This window comes from Elgaria multicarinata, chromosome 1, assembly GCF_023053635.1.
Source record: "Elgaria multicarinata webbii isolate HBS135686 ecotype San Diego chromosome 1, rElgMul1.1.pri, whole genome shotgun sequence".
Taxonomy (NCBI): Eukaryota; Metazoa; Chordata; class Lepidosauria; order Squamata; family Anguidae; genus Elgaria; species Elgaria multicarinata.
The window spans coordinates 54,165,803-54,189,137 of record NC_086171.1 but is presented as its reverse complement, the minus strand read 5'-3'; the positions used below and the strand labels follow the sequence as shown (position 1 = coordinate 54,189,137).

The 23,335-nt window shown below is 41.3% G+C and overlaps 1 protein-coding gene across 1 annotated transcript in view; it reads right to left on the bottom strand.

The window, feature by feature from the left end:
* Positions 1 to 847: 847 nt before the first annotated feature.
* EFHB (EF-hand domain family member B) overlaps positions 848 to 23,335 on the bottom strand; it is a 28,584-nt gene continuing 6,096 nt past the window's right edge. The window contains exons 5-13 of the mRNA XM_063128381.1: positions 22,147 to 22,257; positions 20,806 to 20,935; positions 19,912 to 19,995; positions 17,988 to 18,055; positions 15,899 to 16,053; positions 9,421 to 9,628; positions 7,674 to 7,892; positions 5,978 to 6,159; positions 848 to 1,099 (exon numbers count right to left, since the gene is read on the bottom strand). Coding sequence (XP_062984451.1) covers positions 935 to 1,099; positions 5,978 to 6,159; positions 7,674 to 7,892; positions 9,421 to 9,628; positions 15,899 to 16,053; positions 17,988 to 18,055; positions 19,912 to 19,995; positions 20,806 to 20,935; positions 22,147 to 22,257 — 1,322 coding nt within the window. The 3' untranslated portion in view covers positions 848 to 934. The remainder of the gene's footprint in view (positions 1,100 to 5,977; positions 6,160 to 7,673; positions 7,893 to 9,420; positions 9,629 to 15,898; positions 16,054 to 17,987; positions 18,056 to 19,911; positions 19,996 to 20,805; positions 20,936 to 22,146; positions 22,258 to 23,335) is intronic.

Sequence of the window (23,335 nt, the reverse complement as noted above, 5' to 3'; positions counted from 1 at the left end):
CTTTTCTTCTGCCTTCATTTAAAGAAAAAATATTACGCTTTATAATACTTCCTGTTGCCATGAGAAATCGGAACCTGACCAGTGTATTTATTAATGTATTTATTATTTTGCATTCATTTAAAATTATTTGTAGGCCATCTTTAAGGGTGGTGTTTGTAACTCCAAAATAAATTCTTCATGTTCCCTAATTATCCAATTTACCAAGTTCCTCACAAACTTATCACTCACATTCTTGCTTAGCAATCACTCACAATGGGCCGATTCACGTGTAATGGCAAATTGTTGGTTAATTAAGCCCACAATTTGTCATGCATGAATGGGAGTGAGCAAGCACACTGGCTCCTGCGTACTCCTTACTTCCACCTTTAATCAATAGCCTAGTATCAGGCAGAATCTAGGTTGTTGAGTGTGACGTGTGAACCTGAAGAGCTGGTTTATTTAGGGGCTAAAGAATCCAGCGGTTAACCAAACAATGATAAATCATGGGTTAACCACTGGGTTGTTTAGCTGCTGGGTCACTCAGTCCTGCTTGTGCATGGCAAATTGTGGGCTATTTAATTAACTTTCAATTTACTGTTACGTGCAAAATGAGTCAGTGTTTGGGAAAGACAGCCTCACTATCTCTTTGAAGTGACTTGTAACTTTTCTTAGAAAATTGAGATATGATCACTGTTATCGTGTTGAAGCTGATGAATTATTTTATACAGGATACATTTCATATTTTGCATGTCTATCACTTTTCAAAAAATACATTCAAAATACAGTTTAAGAGGTTGATTTATTATTTTCAGTAAATAAACATAGGTATGCACTGCATTTTTTCTTATTATTTTGCAAAGGTATAAAATAAGAGAGTCCACTTTATATAGGGGAATGATGTACCACGTCGGATTGCAAATTAAATACATTAAATATCAGAGAACCCAGAGAAGCATCATGATCTGCTTTTTATATATGATGCCTGCATCTCATCCAGTACATTTCTGATGGATTCTACACAAACCTCTCCTCTATGATCTTTCTGAGAGGCCTGGTTCCATACTTCATCAAAGCTTTCATCCGAAAGTTGGACACCAATGTTGCGCAAAATGCGTGCAATCTACAAAATAAAATATGACATTATTACTCTCTGGATGAAAAAGATGGGAATTTTAAGTTATTATTATGAGAGTAAAGCCATCAGGCTTTCAAGCCAGACTTGACTAATTCACTGTCCCTATAACTGGCAGCTTCCCAGATTGTGGTATTAAGAGAAATGTATGAAATTTGTGCTGGGATGGTAATTGACAAAAGTCACATGAAATGCAAGAGACTAACCTAGACGCAATCTAAGTTCCTAGTTTGAAATCAAACATAATGGAGTACAAAAATATAGTAAAACAAGGGTGGGCAACTTGTGGCCATCCAGATGTTTTGGCCCACAACTCCCATCAGCCCTACCCGGTATAGCCAAGGGTGAGAAATGATGAAAATTCTAAGCCAAAACATCTGGAGAGCCACAAATGACCCTCTCCCTGACAGTAAACAATTATGAAGGAAGGAGATATTGTCAATATCTTGTGTGTATGCATTCTTTAAATGAGTTCCATGCCATAATAATTTTAACCAAAGTAAATTATGTAATTTCTAAACTACAAGTTTCAGTATTCATGAAAGTTGGTGAGCCTGAGATCTGTGAGCTGCTGTCTCGTACATTGCTCACATAAGCAAGTGACTCCAATGGCAGAAAAAGAAGAAACCCTAGGACAGACCAACAACTATTCACCAAAGACATCCCAGTCCGTAAAACATTAACCACATTTTTCCTGTGGGAACTTCAGTATCCCCACAGATGTGGAGACCACAACAAATGTTGTGATGTATGCATAGCCCCTAACGGGAGTGCTCTTGCTCAGGGCTCCCACCAGCCTGGAACAAGAGTGTTGTAGCATTGCTTGGGGGTTGTGTATGTCTAAGGAGGTTTCAGGAGGAAATACAGGGGAAAGGACTGCTTTTTTCTTTCTCTCCCAATCTCCTAAAGCCTTCTTCTAGGATACTATATATTTTTCACTACTGCAACTTCTCATATAACAGGGGAAGAAGGGCTTCTTAGACCTTACTCTAGGCATATTTACACTACAGACTTAACCCGCTACTTTATCAAGGCTTCTGTTTCCTGATTCTCTGCAGGATTATGATAGGCTTCTTTACATCTATTTTTTCCAGTGTGTGTGTGTGTGTGTTCCTTCTTTTCCTTTCCTTGTGTTCCATTATACAAGCACTAGGTAGCACTGGGGTACAGTGGAGTTACGAAATTACACTAGGCTTTCTTTCACCATTCACAAATATTACCAGGAGGATGACATTGTTATGTGAAGGATCAACAAACTACTGTAAGAGGGGAATCACTTCCCTTCACCCTAAACCTCTGTTAAGGATACTATAAACCATAATTTAACTATATGTTGTGTGAAGAAGTATTTCCTCTTATTTGTCCTGAATCTCCCACCAATCAGCTTCATGGGAAGACCCCGGGTTCTAGTATTTTGAGAGAAAGAGAAAAGTGTCTCCCTGTCCACATTCTCCACACCAAGCATTAGGCATGTGCTCCGCTCCGATTAGAAGCGCAGAAGCAGGAGCGAATTGGCCTGCTCCGCCTTGCCCAGAGACGGAGTAGAAGCGGACCGCGGACCCCTAGAAGCAAGGCGAAGAGAAGCGCCCATTTTCGGAGCGCTCCGGTTTCCACGGTCCGATCTGATCGCCATCTTGAAACATTTAGCCCATAGGATTGCATTGCGGAAAAGAAAGGGGGATAACTTTGTTGTTTTTGAAGCTATCTTTCTGAAAATTCTTGTGCTTGGAGAGTCGTGGATGGGAGTCATTTTGAGTCTACTCTCAGCTCTCTGCGTGCTGCAGTTCATGTGCTAGAATTTTTTAAAAAACCGGCGGGAAAATACCTTTTCCGAAGGGCTGAGGGGCAGAGTCAACTCCCGGTCATGATCACATGATCCCAAAGTTGGAGGAGGGGATAGGCAAAACGGGTAACTTGGGATTCTGGGAACTTCTCTTTCTTAGTTTGAACGGACTTTTCCCAGTGTTTTTTAAAACAGTAGCCCCACCAAATGCACAAACACAACCTGAAATCATATACTAAGCCAATAATAAGAGATAGAAACACAGCACTGCTACCCACCCTAACTTTGGGGAACAACTGAAAAGATGTGGTGCAAGGGGATGAGCTCCCCTAGGGCATCCCATGTGGACGTGCCCCCACTCTCTCCTGTACTTGGAGGGCAATCAGAGCCCTCCAAAGAGAGTAACCCAGTGGAGCAATGCCTATCATGAGTTGAAGTGAGAGCTCTACTCCTCAGCTCTCGTGGTGAAGCAATGGCTTTCATGAGTTGAACTGGCAGCTGCTTCCCCCTCCCCTGGGCACATCCCCCTATTGCTGGTAAAAGACAGATATAGCCTTTTTAAAAAAGTTCTTCTTGTTGTTTATTCAGCAACACTGCTGCTTTTAATTCCACCCCTCCTTTGTTTATTTATTTATTTATTTATTTATTCCATTTTATATGCATTACAGGCTTATCCTTGGCTCACTTCCTTATGCCCCCAGAAATGTCTGCTGCCTGCTTGCCTTCCCTCTCTCCTCCCCTGCCCGCCTCGCAGGGATGTTGTGTGTTTCTGGCTTTGACTCAGGGGAGAAGTCCTTCCTGCGCTCACTTGGAGTTTTGGAAGTTCCAAATCCATTTTTCAAGTGTGGAAGAAGATTCATATAGGTTTATCTCTACTCCCCAATTCATGGCATCTTGGGATTTCCTTTGAAATGGCCCCATTGAGATGTCTGCAGGTTAAAGCCCCGCCAAAAAATAGGGGATGATGGGACTGCCTTGAGTCTGGGAGTGCGTGTGTATCCCTGGATAAGCTATCATGGTGGTGAGTTTGAGGTTTTTAACGTGCAAATTGACGGAGCTATCGAAAGGGGTGTGAATGGGGTGCCCGATTTTCATAAATTCCCCAAAAATCAGGGGATGATGGGACTGCCTTGAGTCTAGGCATGCGTGTGTATCCCTGGATAAGCTATCATGGTGGTGAGTTTGAGGGTTTTAACGTGCAAATTGACGGAGCTATCGAAAGGGGTGTGAATGGGGTGCCCGATTTTCATAAATTCCCCAAAAATCAGGGGATGATGGGACTGCCTTGAGTCTGGGCGTGTGTGTGTATCCCTGGATAAGCTATCATGGTGGTGAGTTTGAGGTTTTTAACGTGCAAATTGACGGAGCTATCGAAAGGGGTGTGAATGGGGTGTTGGATTTTCATAAATTCCCCAAAATTCAGGGGATGATGGGATTGCCTTGAGTCTTGGCGTGCGTGTGTATACCTCCATGAGGTGTCATGGTGCCAAACGTGAGGTTTCTAACTTTCACAGAAAAAAAGTTGTATACTTTTTAAGCTTAATGCAAGCCTATGGGGGGGGTGGGGAAACGGAGCTCCGATCCGGATCCGGAGCTCTGCAGCGGAGCGGAGCAGGCATGGGCGGAGCAGGGGCGGAGCGAAGCGGCCCGATCTGCAAATCCCGAATCTGGAAGTGAAGCGGAGCGGGGGGTCTGTGCACACCCCTACCAAGCATACTTTTGTCTCCCTTTAGCCTCCTTTTTTCCAAGCTAAAAAGGAGCTTGGAAAAGCTGGGTCTGGGGGGAATTACAGTCCAGCACAACTGAAAAGCACCACAGTGGAGAAGACCGATATAAATAGAAAGTTCAAAAAGGCCAATTCCACCCCATGGCTCCATTTTCCTTTCCTCAACATCTTCAACATTCTTAAGTTCCACAAACACAGTGTATATTCCGGAAGCTACTGAGAATAAGTGTTTATTGGACCTGATTGGGTTTTTTTAAGAACAGTACTTTGTTTTAATTTACAAATTAATATACTTCTGCATATTCCAACAACCGCAGCAACAGGGCATCCTCAAAGATGAGAGCCTCTCTCCCTACTGGCACCTCACTGTTGGTCATGAGAGTTTTTCTCTACGGATGACCCTTCATCGCCAATGATGTGGAACTCTGAGAAAAAGGCCTCTGGCCCATTCTGTTTTGCCCTGTGGGTTGCTTTGACTGACCTCCCCTTTCCTACATTATGATCTGTGGATGCCTCGCCTCTGCTGAGCTCCAGGTACCCGACTGCCCACCAAATCTGCAACAGGAAAGCTGCCCTGCTTGCCTAGCACTTCTTAGCTAAAAACTGGAGATCCCCTTGATGCCAAGGGCTGAAACTGCTCAAAGTGCAAGACCCCAAAGAAGAGGTTTGACAACCTGTGCTTAAGGGATATGGTTCCAGAGGTTTTTTAAAACAATAATTTTAGAATCTCAAACTTTTAAAAATTCCTAAAAAATCAACAGATGAACAAATGTGCTTTAAACTTGGCATGGCTAAAGCCCTTCTTAAGAGATATCATGGTGCCAAATTTCATCTCTTTACCTTTAAAAATGACGGTTCTTTAAAAATAATAATTTTAAAACCTCAAATTTTTTAAAAAATCCTAAAAATCAACGAATGAATGGATCTGTTTCAAATTCAAGCCCTACCTAAGAGCTATCATGCTGCCAAGTTTCCTCTCTTTATATTTAAAAATGATGGAGATTCCCATTCAAGTAGAGCTGTCCTTTGGGTGGGGAGGATGGGAAAAATCCAGATTTTCTTCAAATTTCATAATTTCACCCCCCTTCCTGGATTTGTTACCAAAAATCCTGACAAATCCAGGCTGTTCCTGTCATCATGTACATTGATGGTGCTATATAAATAAATAAATAAATAAATAATAATAATAATAATAATATGGTCACCCTAGAGAGGACAATGACTTTTCTTAATAGAGAGGTCTCCCAACTATCATGTGTGTGATCATCCAGACTACACTGCATCCCTGATCCATTCCACAGGTATGTTGTAGGAATGAAATCTCCAAAAAGTAAGTGTCTAGATAAATATACCCTACCTCATCTTTTGATCTTGTCTTGAAGATGTCTTTCTCATATACTCCTTTATTGCTAAAGATAGAGGGGTATAATAATGCAAATGCAGTGGCTTGATCCCCATAGTTAGTGTTGTCACTGATGCGGCGAAATCGAGGGGCAGGAATATCTGCACGAATGGTTGGAACACCACATAGTGGGTAAACTGTTGGAAAGCATGTGGCAAAGAGAAAAAAAGAAGAAAACTATTATGCAGTAGTTGCACCATCCATCCAAAGTTTAAAAGCTGGGTCTCCAACCCAAAGCCTTCTTTTGAAACTCAATGTAAACCATTGTTCTCTTAATTTTTGTATACACCTGGATTTTGTGTTACTATTTCAAGCTGCAACTGGAGGTATAAACACAGAAGTTGCAGTGAAAGGACAACTTGCTCTCACCAGGAGCTCAAACCAGCCAAAATTAAGCAGTTTTTCTAAATTTATTTCAGTGGAGACAGTGAAGGAAAGGAAAGGAACCTCTTGTGCAAGCACTGAGTCATTACTGACTCTTGGAGGGACGCCAGCTTTCACTGATGTTTTCTTGGCAGGCCTTATAGCGGAGTGGTTTGCCGTTGCCTTCCCCGGCCATTATTACCTTTCCCCCAGCTAACTGGGTACTGATTTTACCGACCTTGGAAGGATGGAAGGCTGAGTCGACCCAAGCCGGCTGCCTGAAACCAGCTTCTGCTGGGATCGAACTCAGGCCGTGGGGAGAGTTTCAGCTGCAGAAACTGCTGCTTTACCGCTCTACGCCACACGAGGCTTCGGAGACAGTGAAAGTCTTGCATACTTTTCCTATCAAAATCTAGTCTTAAATGCTCTTAATATAGTAGCTGGATCATGAGCTATATTTGCTACCTAGGCAAAAGCAGACTTATACCGGTAGTATGTTTTCTGATGATTTGTGTTTTGTATGCTTGTCCATGAAAGAACCAAGAGTTTGATCCGACTTTAGGATGGCATTTGGCCTGATCCACACAACCCTTGCTCAGGTATATAAGCATGCTACATCTGTTCCCTACAGCAAACATGTAGACTGATACTCCAACCTCTACTCCATATAGGGCTTGCAGAGATGAACATGGGGATGTTGAAGGGAATATGCCTGGTCCAGCTCCAGCTGACAGCCCCCCCGCCCTCCTGTTACCAACTGTCTCTGCAGAGGCCATCAGTGGAGGAGGAAGCAGCAGCCTGGCACCTCTCCATCGTGCCTGGGTCCAGCTCCAGCTGAGAGCCCCCTCTCCCCTGTTACCAACTGTCACTGCTAAACTTTGCAACTAAGAATCTAGTGCCTGAATTTGCTTCTTCTTTTTTTCCTCCTCCCTCCCAATCCCCTTTCCTTTTGTGTCATGTTTTTAAGATTGAAAGCCTGTGGGCAGGGACGGTCTTAAGAAATATGTTTGTAAGCCGCCTTGAGAGTCTTTTTGGCTAAAGGGCGGGATAAAAATGCTTAAATAAATAATCATCACATATTTGGATGCAGGGAAATATATGTCTGCCTTTTCAGAAGATGCTTCCCCACACTTGCAGTTGTGAACCACAATGCCCCAACACAGAGCATAAGCAGCAGCTCTCTGGAGTATCGTTAGGGTAATTATGGTTAATAATTACTACATATGTCAGTGGGACTGCAAATGTTTCAAATAACCTAGCAATGAAAAGTACATCTGCTTGTACATACATGATGAGGGAATGCCTCCTACAACTGCATTATATTGAGAAGAAGTTGTACGATAGTCTGACAATACACGATCAGTTGGTCTTGAAAGTGTTCTGGGTGTCTTTTCTAAACTCCCAGGTTCCTTTAATACGATGTCATCCTTCTTTAGCAGGGCATCTTCATCCGCTTTGGCTTCTGCACTGTCTGGTGGAATGAGGTCAAAGAGTTCTGGCCTTTTACCTGCAAAAATGGAATGATACCAAAAGGGCAAATGTTGGATGTTTTCACAAAGAGTGGCAGTGGCCTAAACCAGCCGTCCTCAACCTGGCACTCTGCAAGTGCATTGAACCACAACTCCCAGAATCCCCAGACAGCATGTACTGACTGGAGTTGCTGGGAGCTGTAGTCCAGCACACCTGGAGGGTGCCAGATTGGAGAAGTCTGGCCTAAACAATACTTCAAGCAAAACGGACCACCACACAAGTCTCCATGCAACACAAAAATAGCTCCTGTGAGATCAGCAGTCTTCAGGAGCGTCCACTCTTCATTCACTCACTCACTTTTTACAGGGCATTTAAATCACATCATCATCAAATTGTGTTCTCCTGTGTTTTCCCCGGGCTTCTTCTGTCCCTTTTGGGAGTTCATTTAATCTGAATTTGGGGTGGGGATGGGGACTGAACAACAATGCAATCACTGTAGTTGCAGACTGCCTTAGTGCTTCTCTTCGGTCTTTTCGAATGAGTGTGGCGTTGACATGTAGTGTTTGTGGCATTCAGGCCAGCTGAGCTCTTTAGTCACATCACTTTGATCTACCACATCTGTTTATTTTTTTATTCTCTCCCCCCTTTTTATTGTGAATATCAACAAAACAGAATAGAAAATACATTGTGAAAAAGAAAAGTGGGTGGAAAAAACTACATATATAGCAATATCGTCATTTCCCCATCATTTTTCCATTAAAAAAGGGGGGTGGCGTTATACATAGGTTTCAAGAAAAGCACATCTGTTTAACTTGGTCTTTTAAATTGTTTTTAGTGGGGTTTTTTATATTGGCTTATTCTTGGTTTTAATGTTTTGATTTTGTTGCTTTTCATCTGTTGTACATGGCTTTGATATTTATAGAAAGTCCGTATAAAAATATTACAAATAAATTAAAACAAAATCTGGACACATACTCTCTATTACCTTTCCAGCCAGCACTATTGTCAGGACCCTGGACAGGTCTATGCTAGCTGAAACTCGCTCAGGAAGAGCTGTTGTCTCAGCAACATGCAGAGGCCATCTGAGGCTTTATGAAGATTGGCTGTTCTGGGCCTGTTGTTCACCACACTCTGAGAAGCTGTCTATCTCTTAAAGGGCCATTGTTCAATTCTGCAACCACTGATTCCTTTGTGTGTTTTGGGGGGGGGGGTTGTGGATTCCGAATCTGGTAGTACCATATGCTCAGGCCTGGAATGTCCCAGAGTAGCAGGCTGTGGCTCAGAGGGAAATGCCTTGTCCATCTCAGATTCCAGAACCAGCTCTTGCCAGCAGCACACTGGCCTCTAGGTAAGGGATGGGGAGATGGTATGGGAAGATGGGCCAATGGGCCAGTCAGAGGCTCAGACCATCAGTAAATGCCTGACCATGCTGCTCCCTGATGCCAAACCTCAGTGGATTCATCTCAAATTATATCAAAAGGGGAAAACGATTCAGCATCACCACAGATTCCAAATCCACAATCAGACTTAAGGATGAAATCTTACCGAATTTTTTAACTGCATACCTTTTGTAACAATTTTTTCTTCATACTCGTGAAGAGACATTTTGTCTTTCCAGTTAAGGAAATTCACAAAGTCTAGATAGTTTATAAAACCATCTTTATCCAAATCACAGTAGTTAAATAAAGCATCCAGGAGCTCTTCATCCAAGTCCAGGTTAAGCTGAAAACAGGACCTTTTCAAGTCTTCCTTGCCTATTTTCCGATCACCATCCTAATTAAATAACAAAATATGTATAACAAAAACGCAGGTAGACTGTTTTAATTGAACTATGAGCTCTGCTGCCCAATTTTTTTAAAGAAATTGCCAAACAATTTAAGAAATGACACTGTCAAGTAATTAAAAAAATTAAAAAATATTTCAGTAAATCATTACATGTATTTGAAAATTTATAAGAGTTAACAAAAATAACAGGGACATTTAAAATAAAGGATATTTCAGATATTAGCATAAGAGCTAATGACTTTTCCCACGTGACAAAGGAAAGATCACAATTACAAGTGAATGAATGAATGAATCTGTCTTTACTCTGAATATAATGTTCAAGGCAGCTATCAATAATAAAATTCAGATAAATTTAAAGTAATTAAAACTTAACTACATCAAGTAAAACCCATCCGCTAAAAATAAAAGAGAAATAAATAGCACCCACCAGTTAAAAACTAGTTCAGCAAACAAAACAACTTAGCAGCCAAAGACCTGCCTGAATAAAAATGACTTTGCCTACCAGCAGAAGGGAAACAAAGGAGGAACAATAAAGATGGAGCTCTTTGCTCGATCTGTTTGTTACAAATATCTTTATTTTTTCCATATGGGTTATTTGAAAAGTTTTCAATGTTCACCAAGGCTCATGAATTCTATACTCTATTTCACATTAGAGAATAGGATACGATATGAAGCTGCCAGTTTCTTGTTCTGGCACAGCAAAGTATACCTCCCTCCTCTCTGGCAGCAGCTGCTATTAGCATTCTTGCACCAGTTCCTGGTTTAGTAGGCAGAAAGATGGTACATGTGGCGATGTGGCTAGCAATTGCCCGCGGTACTTCACCCTAAAAACGGTTACAATGTCTCCATCTCCTTAATGGTAGCATGATGATGTGCCAGCTAAATAGGGAGGCTGCATTCAGACCTTATATTCCTCATTCTCCAAACAATGGTTTGGAGGATTCGGAATGAGCTACAGGTATTCCTTCCTCCCCATGCGGTTCGCAATCCTGGTTTCGAGGAAGGTTTGCCCAAACCACAGTTAGATGGTTCGGATGTAATACAAACTTGTGGTCTGATCAAACCAAGATGTGTTCAATTAAGCCAAGCATGCGGAGGATAGAGCAGAGAGCTCATTGCCGAGCCCCCAAACCATGGTTCGGAGGATTTGGAACATGACATCTGAAGACAGCCAGAGAGTTTAAGGGTGCAGTCCTATGCATGTTTAGACAGGAAAAAAGAAGTCCTACAACGTTTTTGTAGAACTTTTTTCCTGTCTAAACATGCATACGATTGTGCCTTAAATTTGTTTAAAGGCAAATGGAGCTGAGTGGTACAGATGTGTCCCATTTGTCAACACCTACAGCAGTAGTATGAAATTGTGCTTCTAGTGTGATTCACCGTTTGTTTTTCAGTCTTTACCTCACTAACTCACGCAACTCTAATATAGGTATTAATCCTATTTTGCAGGTTAGTTATAGGGATTATGAGATAATTGGTCAAGGTCACACAGAAAGTCAATGCCTGAGGTGAACATAAGAAGAGCCCTGATGGATCAGACAAAAGTCCAAGTGGTCCAGTATCCTGACCCCTATACTGATGGATCAGATGCCTCCTGGAAGCCCACAAACAGGATGTGAAGGCAATAAACTGTCTCTCATTGTTGCTGTTCAGTTTATCATGTCATCCAGACCCAGCCAGGGTGGGTTTTTGGCATGGTTAACAAAGCACTCAGAACCTGTTGGGTTATTGTGCCAGAACTTTTCTCCTTCTGGAACTCTGTTTGTGCTCAGAAACAAACACACATCACGCAGGTCTTACACAGCAGAGCTGGTTTATTTCCTTCAGGCTTCTGTGCAGTCCAATTCAGATCAGTTCAGATCAGCACACTGAGGCATACACAGAGAGCAGTGATCATAGAGCAGTGATCAGAGAGCAGCGATCAGTTCCATTTTACACAAGTGAGAAACTATATACACAACTTACACAATTCTTATCTACATTACATACAGCTGTGATGAGGCTAACTTAGAATCTTGGCAAGGTTCCCAGAACAGCCTCTATCTCAAGGTAATTGCCCACAGATAGACTTTCTCTGTTTAACCCTGAGATAGCCATACACACACAATTTTAATGACTAAGCAAGTATTTCTTTTCATATACTTAACAGTCCTCCTCTTGCGCATGTTGTTTAAATTGTGTTGCAATCTGAGACCCAGCTTTAAAACATCTCTTTGTGTTTTACCATTGAACGTTCCACCTGTCCTTTCTCATTTTGTTTTACTTTGAATACCCATTTACAGGTAATGGCTTTATGACCTTCAGGTAAAGGTATTAGCTCCCACGTTTCATTTTTTTTCCATTGCTCTGATTTCCTCTGACATTGCTTCATGCCAGCCCTGAGCTTCTGTAGGTTCCATTTCCTGAATTTCCTCAAATGAAGTAGGTTCATAGGCTATTAGTAAAGCTCTATGAGAAACCTGTTTGCTTTGGTATTCATCTGAGTAACGAATTGGAGCTTTGCGTTCCCTTTCTGATCGTCTTGGCATAGTTACAGGCATAGTTTCCTCCTTTACAGTTTCTTCCCCCTCCCTCTCTTGCTGAGATTGTTCAGGAATTTCTTCTGTTTCTACAGCTTTCTGTTCTACAGGCAAACTTACATACTGTTTTGTTTCCTGCATTTGTTCATGAAAAACTACATCTCTGCTCACAATTACACTTTTGTGATATGGAGACCACAAACGATAGCCTTTTGTTTGTGTATCATATCCCAACAGTTTACATTCCAAACCTCTTTGAGCTAGTTTTCCTGGTCTGTTTTCTTTCTGAATATGAGCAAAACATTTACTTCCAAAAACCCTTATATGTGACACTCTAGGTTTTCTTTTGTAAAACATTTCATATGGAGTTTTTTCATGTACAGAGTGGTAAAGCCTGTTTAACAAATAATTTGAGGTGGACAAAGCTTCTGCCCAGAACAGATTAGACAATCCTGACTCTTTCAATAGAGCTCTTAACATGTTCTGCAAGGTTCTGTTTTTCCTTTCTGCAACTCCATTTTGAAATGGTGAATATGGAGCAGTAAGGTCATGTTGTATACCCTCATCACTGAGGAATTTTTTAAATTGGTTGCTAAGAAATTCACCTCCCCGGTCCGTTCTTAGATTAGCTATAGGTTCTTTAAATCTATTTTTACTCCACTTAACAAAGGCTTTGAACTTTCCAAAAGTTTCACTCTTCTGTTTTAACACATACACAAATCCAAATCTACTGTAATCATCAACAATAGACAAGAAAAATTTGTTTCCTCCTTGACTTGTCTCAAAAGGACCTGCAAGATCTGCATGAATTAATTCAAAAATTCTTTTTGTTGTTCTCTCACTATGTTTTGGAATGTTTGACTTATGACACTTGGTTTCACTGCATACATTACATTCTACATAGTTAGAACATGGTTTGATTTTCACCCCTTCACACAATTCTGGAATCTTAGAAATTGTTTTATAGTTAGCATGACCAAACCTTTTATGAGTTAAATGGATACACTCTTGGTGTGGTTTGCAATTGGCTATTGTTTTTGTTGTGACTTTGCTGGCTACAACTTCATTTTCTGTACAAGTATTAATCACATACAAAGATTCTTTCATTATTCCTTGCACACACACCTTGTTTCCCTGTTTTATAGTACAATTTTCTTCAGTAAAACAAACCTCATACCCCATTTCTGTTAACTGAAACACACTTAGAAGGTTTGTTTCTAATTCTGGTACATATAAAACACTTTGTAGTTCAACTCCCAGACAATCAAAATATACATTACCCACACCACAAATCTGGATTTTTGTTCCATTTGCAAGGGTAACACACTTTTGCTCTGAAGTAGAAGTTTCCAAGGTAACAAATGAAAGTTTGTCTTTTGCCATACTTATTGAAGCCCCAGAGTCCAAAAACCAAGGATTCATTGTCTCTTTGACTCTTGCTAGAAGACACTTCTTTGTTGATTCAGCTTCATTCACGTTGTTTTCTTCTCTCCACTTTGCTGTTGACTGCTTTTTCTTCTTGTTGTTGCAATCCCGCCTTAAGTGTCCTGTGGAACCACAGTTAAAGCATTTCCTTGCCTTTAATGCAGCCACCACGTCAGAAGATTTATGGCTTTGTTGAAATTCAGCCACAGGAAGTTTAAGGCTCTGTTGTTTTGAAGCTTGTCTTCTTTCATAGGTTTCCAGTAGTTTTCCAGCTACATACTCGAGGGTTAAATTTTTCTCCTCTTGACTTTCCATCATGGTGACAACCGCGTCGTACGATGAATCAAGACTTGACAAAATCACATAGACTTGGTGTATAGTTGTAAACTCCATCCCTCGTGCCCTGAGTTGATTGAAGATTTCTCTCATGCTTTTCAAATGGTTTGACATAGACTCCCCTAGTTTCAGCTTCATTCCATACAGTTTCCGGGTTAGAATTACTTTACTGCCCGCTGTTTCTCTTTGATATACAGCTTGTAGCGCATCCCAGCACTCTTTTGATGTATTCAAAAACTGAATGAAGGAAATTTGAGAGTCTTCCACAGCTAATGCAATAACTGCCATTGCTTTTGCATCGTCCTTAAACCATTTAGCATTCTGTGGATCTGCTCTATCTGGTGGATCCTCTGTGACTACATACCACAGTTCAGCCTGAATCAGATACATTTGCATTTTGTAAGACCATAATGCATAGTTAGAGTCATTCAGCTTTTCTAACAATTGATGCAAACCAGACATATTAGCTCCTGCCATTCCCTCTGCTTTAGGAATTGGTATCTCACCGTCCTCCTGCTCAGAGTCCTCCTCAGAGTCAGCCGACTGAGATTATTCCTCACTTTGCAGCACTGGCTTTAGCTTGATGTCTTCCTCCATCAACAGTCTTCTGTTTTAGCAGACTCCTGGTTCTGATACTGCACCGTTCCCACCAAGTTCTGGTTCTTCTGCCTGGGTTAGGCTGGCGTAGGCTTCCTGGACTGGACTGGGCCCATAACCTTTGTTGGGTTATTGTGCCAGAACTTTTCTCCTTCTGGAACTCTGTTTGTGCTCAGAAACAAACACACATCACGCAGGTCTTACACAGCAGAGCTGGTTTATTTCCTTCAGGCTTCTGTGCAGTCCAATTCAGATCAGTTCAGATCAGCACACTGAGGCATACACAGAGAGCAGTGATCATAGAGCAGTGATCAGAGAGCAGCGATCAGTTCCATTTTACACAAGTGAGAAACTATATACACAACTTACACAATTCTTATCTACATTACATACAGCTGTGATGAGGCTAACTTAGAATCTTGGCAAGGTTCCCAGAACAGCCTCTATCTCAAGGTAATTGCCCACAGATAGACTTTCTCTGTTTAACCCTGAGATAGCCATACACACACAATTTTAATGACTAAGCAAGTATTTCTTTTCATATACTTAACAGAACCCATGGCCTGTTTTAGGGTTGTGGGTTGTTTGTTAACTACTGGGAAGCATTGTCTTTAAAGTATAAATCCATAATATTTCTCTCCTTCTCAGTTAGTAATGCAGGAAAGGAAAGGAAAGGAACCTCTCATGCAAGCACTGAGTCATTACTGACTCTTGGAGGGACGCCAGCTTTCGCTGACGTTTTCTTGGCAGGCCTTATAGCGGGGTGGTTTGCCGTTGCCTTCCCCGGCCATTATTACCTTTCCCCCAGCTAACTGGGTACTCATTTTACCAACCTCGGGAGGATGGAAGGCTGAGTCGACCCGAGCCGGCTGCCTGAAACCAGCTTCTGCTGGGATCGAACTCAGGCCATGGGGAGAGTTTCAGCTGCAGAAACTGCTGCTTTACCGCTCTGCGCCACACGAGGCTCTGGTAATGCAGCCTGGCCCCATATCCTTGAATCCTTTCAATTGTTTGTTAAACATGCCAACAAGTCACCCTGGTTGGGTTCAGATGACACAAGAAGCCATGGCTTAGATATTAAAAATGGCTGCTTGGACGTGCTGCAGCCCACTATGGTTTAGATATGCAGCAGTGCACTGCTTGATCATGGGAACCAGCTAAGAGGGATACTGCCTCTGTAGGCAAAGAATTGTATCCATATAAAGTCAATCATGCTATCACCCAGTGACATAAAAGAAAGGCTGTGTCCTGCTCTTCATACGCAAGTAAATATTTATGGCTGAAATATGTATATTATTCAAGTACAACACTGACAAATGAATGTACATATTTCACACAGGATTCACATGAAATGCATATGACCTTTTGGCACAACACTAACCTTATCACAATGCCTAAATGCTTGTAATAATGTTTCAAAATTGTGGTAATTAGCTTTCTTCAGATTCTGTCGAATTGCAGTAAGGACGGCCCGCTCTCTGTCTTTACCGCGAAGGTATTCACTAGGAAGCCTGTAATGAAGAAGGTCCCCAACACCTATACAAGAAATAGATTCAATCAGAGCTTTTCTTGACTACATTTTAGCTATTATGTGATACTTCCATGAGGCACTTCTCAATCTCATCTGCACCATATCGCAGCTGTCTGCAAATGAGGCAGAAAATAAGTCTTTTTGCAAGGAGACACCCACACAACTGTTTGTTTGTTCTTAACATTTGTACCCCAGCTTTCCATCACTCTGCACCTAAAACATCTTACATAAAAACTGCACCAGGGATAACAACAGAACAAACAGTAAAAAAAAATAAAAAAATGCCCAAAAATAAAAACACAGTTTTTAAAGAAAATACACAACAGAATAAAAGTTTAAAATGAAATAGCATAAAAGATAAAAACTTTAAAAGCCTGGACAACTAAAAAGGTCTTCACCTGGTGCAGAAAAATTATCAGAGTGGGTACAAGACCAGAATCCCCAAGGAAGAGGTCATCACCACCAAAATGGCCTTCCTCCTCACTGCCTCTTGCTTCACCTCTGAAGGGAGAGGCTCAGAGGAGGACTTCCATTTGAGATCTGAACATACAACCTGGTTCATGTGGAGGTGGGTGCTCCTCTAGCTAGCCAGAAGGCACAAGCCATTCAGGGCTTTACAGGTAAGTACTTTGCTCCGTGCTTGGAAACAGATCAGCTATCAATGAAACTGTTTTAGGATAGGTGGGACATGTTACCATCTGTCACTCCTAGTTTAAGTAATCCTGCAACCTGTGTTTTGGAATAATCGGGAGCACAATCCTACTGAACTGACACTCGCTTGATGGAAGGCTCCCCATCTATTCTAAGCCCTGCCAGCAAGAGGCAGGCAGGGTGGGAGCAGCAGCAGAGGATTTCACAGCTTCTCTGGTTTTTGTTTTTGTTTGCCTTTTGAGCTGGACAGTCCTCTGAGCCCATCTAGCTCACCGACCTGGCTGAGGGTAGGGATGAGAACTGAGAGGCTTGTGGTCCCAAAAGATCTACTTTCTCTCTCCTTCCCACCCAGTCTTGCACCCAAATGCCCAGTTCCTCCCTTCCTGAGGTCATTGCAACACCAACCTCAGGAGAGGGAGCTGCCACAGAGCCTTCTGCAGTGGCTGGGAGGTGGGGGGGGAATCCCAGCGGGGATCCACCCCCACCCACCCCCAGGCCATAGATCTATCTACAGCATCAAAGGGGAAATCCTCAGTATGCTATGGCCCTTCAGGCAATGTCTGGAGGCCAAAGGATTACTCTCTTATGTTTCTGAGTAGCGTTTCATGGCAGCCCCACAAATAACGCATTGTAATGGACACCTGGAGGTTACGAGAGCATGGGTAACTGAGGCCAGTTAATTTATAATTAATTTATAATTTCAGTTGCCTAGATGCATTGACCCAACACAGGAGAGAGAAAAAGAACACAACACCTAAACTTGGAGCATGTCTAGACCTCCCGGCTTTCCTTAGACACTTGCAATTTTATGATCAGTCCACACATGGTGTGCGACATCCCAGGAGGAAGAGGACGTCGTGCCTGCCATTTTTTAAAAAAAGAAACAGGAGCTGGAGCGCACCAGGGCTCCAGCGCAAAGGTCAGTGGGTTGTTTTTTGTAAAAAGCCCCACCCCCTCCCTCCCACCTCCAATGGGCATGGAGTGCTTGCAGAGCTTCGTGCCCTGTGCCCAGTTCCCCGCGTTTACTCGCGAGGAGCCGAGACTATACCAGGATGGTTGCCCACACGTCCCGTGGTCTCTGTGTAGGGCCATATTCCAGGGAAATGCAGGGATCATCCCTCCCTGCTCCTGGGATCCCCTGTATGTCATGTGGACACACAAGGAAGATCCCTGGACGATCCCTGGGATATCGCCCTGTCTAGCCATGCCCCTAGAATAAAATAAAATGAAACAAAGGAATTATAAGATGGGGAAGTGGAAAATTCAGGAAAGCCGCTTCTATACTTGCCATATTCTTCAGGACGAACGAGCACTCCAAATGTATGGTCTGGTGGAACATTGAGCGTCTCTGCTATACTGCAAATGAAAAGAATGTGTTAGATAAATGTTTGATTTTTCACCCATGTGTAATCTTTGTTTTAAATGTGAAAGATATAACTGTCTGTCAGTTCACCTCTTGCACTGCAAGTGAAGATTAAAGAGAACGGATGAAGACATTTCATAAGAGTTCACTTGAAATGTGTTCACTGGGACTTTTCTACATGAATCAAAGCCACCACTACTGATAATCTTTTTCTTTTACAACCTCTTTCCTTTTAGCACATAGTAATAACTGTCAGAATTATTTGCACAGCAGGCAATAAATGTCTTTGATCATGACACTTAAATTTCTTGAGAGAGAAAGTGCAAAGGAGAACCCCAGCAACATAAATAAGCTATTTTCTTTTTTTAATGGATAGAAATGTGCATACATAGTCTTTCTCAAGTATCTGTCAAAAAAGAGAAGGCTTTTTAAAAAAGCACACTAAACACACATGGCACCTTAGCAGAATTGAACACAGAAAAGGCAAAAATATTTCTTACTGTCTAGAGTTACAACATTTATTAAAAAGGTTTTCAGATCATGCTTTTGTTTAATCAACTTGGTTGAACCAATGCTTTGATTTCTAGAACCACCCGAAGAAGAGGAATAATTAACATTAAAGACACACACACAGACACACACACACACAAACACACTGTTTGTAAGACAGCAAAATCTTTCTGAAGTAACTAACAAATATCATATTATCCGGTTCAGATCTCAATAAAACTCTCAAAAGGCTTTTTACTCAATCTCCTAAATCACACGCAAACAAAATGATGCTATGAACACATGGCTGTTGTCTCCCCATGTTTCCTCCTGAATATTTAGTTAAGCTGCTAAAGAAGCCATATTGCTCTGTGTTTCCCTGTCTCCCGCCTCCATCCACAAACCAGTGAAATGGAGCTGAGTGTGATCGGGTCATATCATGCCACCTTCTTTAACTAAACATTACAGGGGAGATGGATGATGAGATGTGGAGTGAGAACATCTAGTTGGGCCTTTATCTCCCTGGCTCACCAGTCTAATTGTCAAGTACTCTGCCCTTTTAAGTTATAGTAGTGCACAGCCAAGGTTGAAACTACTTTTTCAAACTACAGGCAAATCCCCTAGGTCTAAGGTTGAATTTGTAGGGAGAAAATTGATTAATTGAATATATTTCTATACCACCCTGTAGCCAAAGCTCTCTGGGTGATTTAGAAAGAGAAGGTTACAGCATTCTATGATCTCCCCAGAGGATTTATGCTGGCGCTTCCATATTCCATTTATTTATTATATTTTAAATTCACAGTAACAAAAGTTCTCCTAACTTCCTTCCACATCCTCTTACATTGGCAAGGCTCAGTTGACTACCAATAGTAGAACGCATTCTTACGGTAAGTGTCTACATTATATTAATCCCATAGAGCAGTCTTTCCCAGCCTGGTGCCTTACAGATGTTTTGGACTACAACTCCCAGCATCCCCCAGCCCTCCATGCTGGGAGTTGTAGTCCAACACATTCAGAGGGCATCAGGCTGGGGAAGACTGACACAGAAACTGTAGTGTTAATCTGTAACTGCTGGCAGCACTCTTCACATGGCAAAGCTCCACAAAGTTCTGCCACTTACTATCACCTCAGCCTCTGACTGTCTGAGGGACTATCTCAAAACGGGAAGGAAGGTGACATGCCATGTGGCTTGCTTCATGGTAACAGATGCTAGCAATCTGAATTTATCAAGTTACTCACAGCCCTGCCAAGAAGACCCAGGACAGGAATAAACATCCCCTCAGAAACAGCCATGTCTAATATGTTTCTCATTTGATTTCTAATGGTTCTACCATGAAGACTCGCTCTTTAATTCACTTACGGATCAAAGACTTTTCCAAGCTGAGGCTGAAATTTTTCCTTGAAATCATCACTTATTTTGGACACTATTTTTGCTGATTTCTTCCTGCAAAATCAAAAGATAATTTAAAAATGTATTTCCTAAATCATATCACCATATCATAATCTGAGAGGATAAAAGACCTTTGATAGAAAGCCTTTCATAAAACTAATTTCTAAAAATAAAGCAAATAAGGATCTGATAATGGAATACAGGACACCACTATGTTTCCTTTAATAAGCCCAAACAGATGCTTATTAAAACTGAGATTTTTTTCTTTGCCCTGTGAGACAGACAGACAGAATTGATTTAAAATGATGTTGTGCTGAAAATTTCTTCCACATTTTTTTTCAATCATTCTCATTCAATTTGATAGGAAAGAAATTCCTTTTGAGAAGAAATTCATGAATGCAATAGCACCGTCCCAGCTGATTGCAATGGGATTGCACAAAAGTTCTGTCCCAGGTGTAAACATCAACCTCACGCAGCTGATTTTGGGTGTTTTTGTTACTGTTGTTGTTGTTGTTATTATTACTACAACTATTAATTATATTTTTACTGCCGGGAAGGGAAAGAAGTGCTGGTAGGATTTTCTGCTGCAATTGCCAAGATAATTTGGTAGCCTTGGGTACTATGCATCTTGACTTTGCCAGGTACTGGGGAGGGGGGACATTTGCTTCTACGCCTCAGGTTGGAAAACATTTTGAGCTGGCCATGGCTACATTAAACATGGTGACAGATATGTCTTTTGAGGCACCATCAGCTTGCACTACTGATGACAAAAAAAGTACAGATTCAAACTACTAGGGACTCAAAACATGCATCATCAGAAAGGACGAACTGATGAAAAGCCAATCACCATAAAAAATAACTTACATCTGTAGATCATGGAGCCAGCGAAAAGTTCTAGCTACATTTCGGCCGTCATTAAAGTGTGGTGTTTCTTTTCCATATAAATTAAATCTGTTGAATGTAGTTGGGTTATATTTTCTATTCATTGACTCCCCTGTGTGAAATTAAAGGTCATCATTTATCACGTGCAAAAGAGCTCTAACATATAAATCAGCTTTCTCCAGCCTGGTGCCCTCCATGCTGGCTGGGAATGACGGGACTTACAATCCAGCACATCTGGAGGGTACCAGGTTGGGAAGGCTGCTATAAATTACCACAATAATAATAATAATAATATGGTGACAAGCTCAACGCCAGGCCTGGGTTGTTTAGGATCATCTCAAAGTGCTGGGGGAAGAGTGTGAACTGTGGCTAAGCACCAAGCGGTGAGCTTTATCGACAGTGGGGTGGTGATAAGTTTTGATGGATGGGAATTTGTCATGAAGCCCTTAGCCAGGCTCCCCAAAGAGAGTCCACCAATGCAGGCAGCTGTGTTGATCCATTTTATATAAAAACACAAAGAACCACAGTACCTAGAACCATATTAAATTTGTTAGGACCAGCTGACAGTCTTAGAATAGTGAGCTGCCACTGGATGGTGTAGTGACTAGCATGTTGGACTTTGGGGCAAGCTTGTTATGAGGCCAAAGTGGGGTGAGGGTAATTTGCACCCCTGTATGCCACCCTGAGAAAGGGTAAATACAAATGAGAACACCACCAAAGTATCACGTAGTGTCCATCCTACCATTTCACGTGGTGGTGAGGGTCATTTTTAACTCTTTATAGCAGATTGTAGGACAGGGGTGGGGGACATATGATCCATCAGCCCTAGCCAGCACAGCCAATGGTGAGGGATGATGGGAATTGTAGTCCAGCAACGTACATCCCCCATCCCTTTTATAGGACATTTGTGTTACATTGCAGTGTAAAGAACAGGCACTTTTGTGTCATAAAGATAGTGCAGGAGCTACTTTTGCAAGGTAAATGAATTAATACAGTATGTTCTGTATTCCAACATTGTATCATTGTTGGAATATCAGTGTTGTATCACTTTACAACACTGATAAATACTGCTCCTACAGATTATGTCATTGGTTGTACTGTGAAAAATGTACTGAACCTGTGTTCCCCTGCATTCCTGCTCCATCACACCACTGTTTAGCGAATATACTTAACTGGTAACAACAAAATAGAATCCTTATTTATTTTTTTAAATGCTTTTAAAAAAAGCAGGATAAAATATGTATGCAAAATAATAAAATATCATTATTATTATTTTTTACATCTACAACTTTTACTTAATACTTACTTGTCTTTCTTACTCACCGACATAATAATCATTGTGTGTAAGAACATACAATTCATGTCCTTCTTGTGCTTCCCTTTGGACTTCATCAAATGTCTTTGGTGGATTTATAACCTCTCCTCCAGGACCCTCTGAAAGTCATCCAATATATGTAATGAAATCACATAATCTAAATAAATCATAAAACTCTTTACAAATACAGAGTAATATCTTTAGGGACCATTCATGCACTTGATTCCAGAAGCTGCTGCTTGTAGGATTGTTCAGTACATCAGACCATATGTTACATCAGAGTCATTTATGTAGCACATTTATATATGCATCTTATCATAGGATAATAGCAAGACTGGATGGAAATATGTGTATGATCTCTTAATAGAACAGGGATATGTGGGTTTTGTAAAATCTGTTCCATCTGTATTTCGCAGATTGTTGGGTGCTTTTTGTTATATCCTCCACTCCTTGATGGAATTTGATTTTTTTCCAATTTCTCAAATTTGCAATAATTCATATTTGTGAAAGTTTCCACTTGGGAAAATGTGCAAATCTTCCCCCAAATGCACAAATCCCTCCACAATGCATATTTTCATGCTTTAGCCAATGGGGGAAATGCACACTTTAGGCTGGTATTTTTTATTTTACGTATTTGTGTAAATTCTGAAAAACTGGTTTGCAAGTCCGCGGAATCTGTGCACATTGAGAAAAACTGATCTGCTGCAGGATCCGCAGGTTGGATTCATAGAAATCTGAACTCATCTGATTCTGTTGCGGATTTCCCCAACACAGCTAATTAAAGACATACTGTTTGAAAAATCACAATACAGTATATGTTACTGAGTTGTATAAAAGCCTCTATGAGCCTATAACGGCCACAGATTTTGACACCGACCCTGCTAATTTCCTTCCTTGTTCTCTCTGGCATCAGCTGCTCTTGTCTGTAGTTTTTTGTAGTTGAAAGACAGACCAAAGAGCAGGTGGAAGCAGCAGAGAGAAAAGGAACAAAAACATTTGGGGGATGAGTTCCTTGTTCCCTCTGGCAAAAAAAACTAAGTGGCTGTTTTAATGATGAGTAGGCATTTTTGTATTCATGTCAACTCTATTAATGCTTATGGTAATTTTATTGGTTTGTGAAATTCTGGATCTTGTATACACTGGCTTTGGCTAAGGCAACTTAATCTCAAGTCACATAAATTAATACAGGCTTAAATA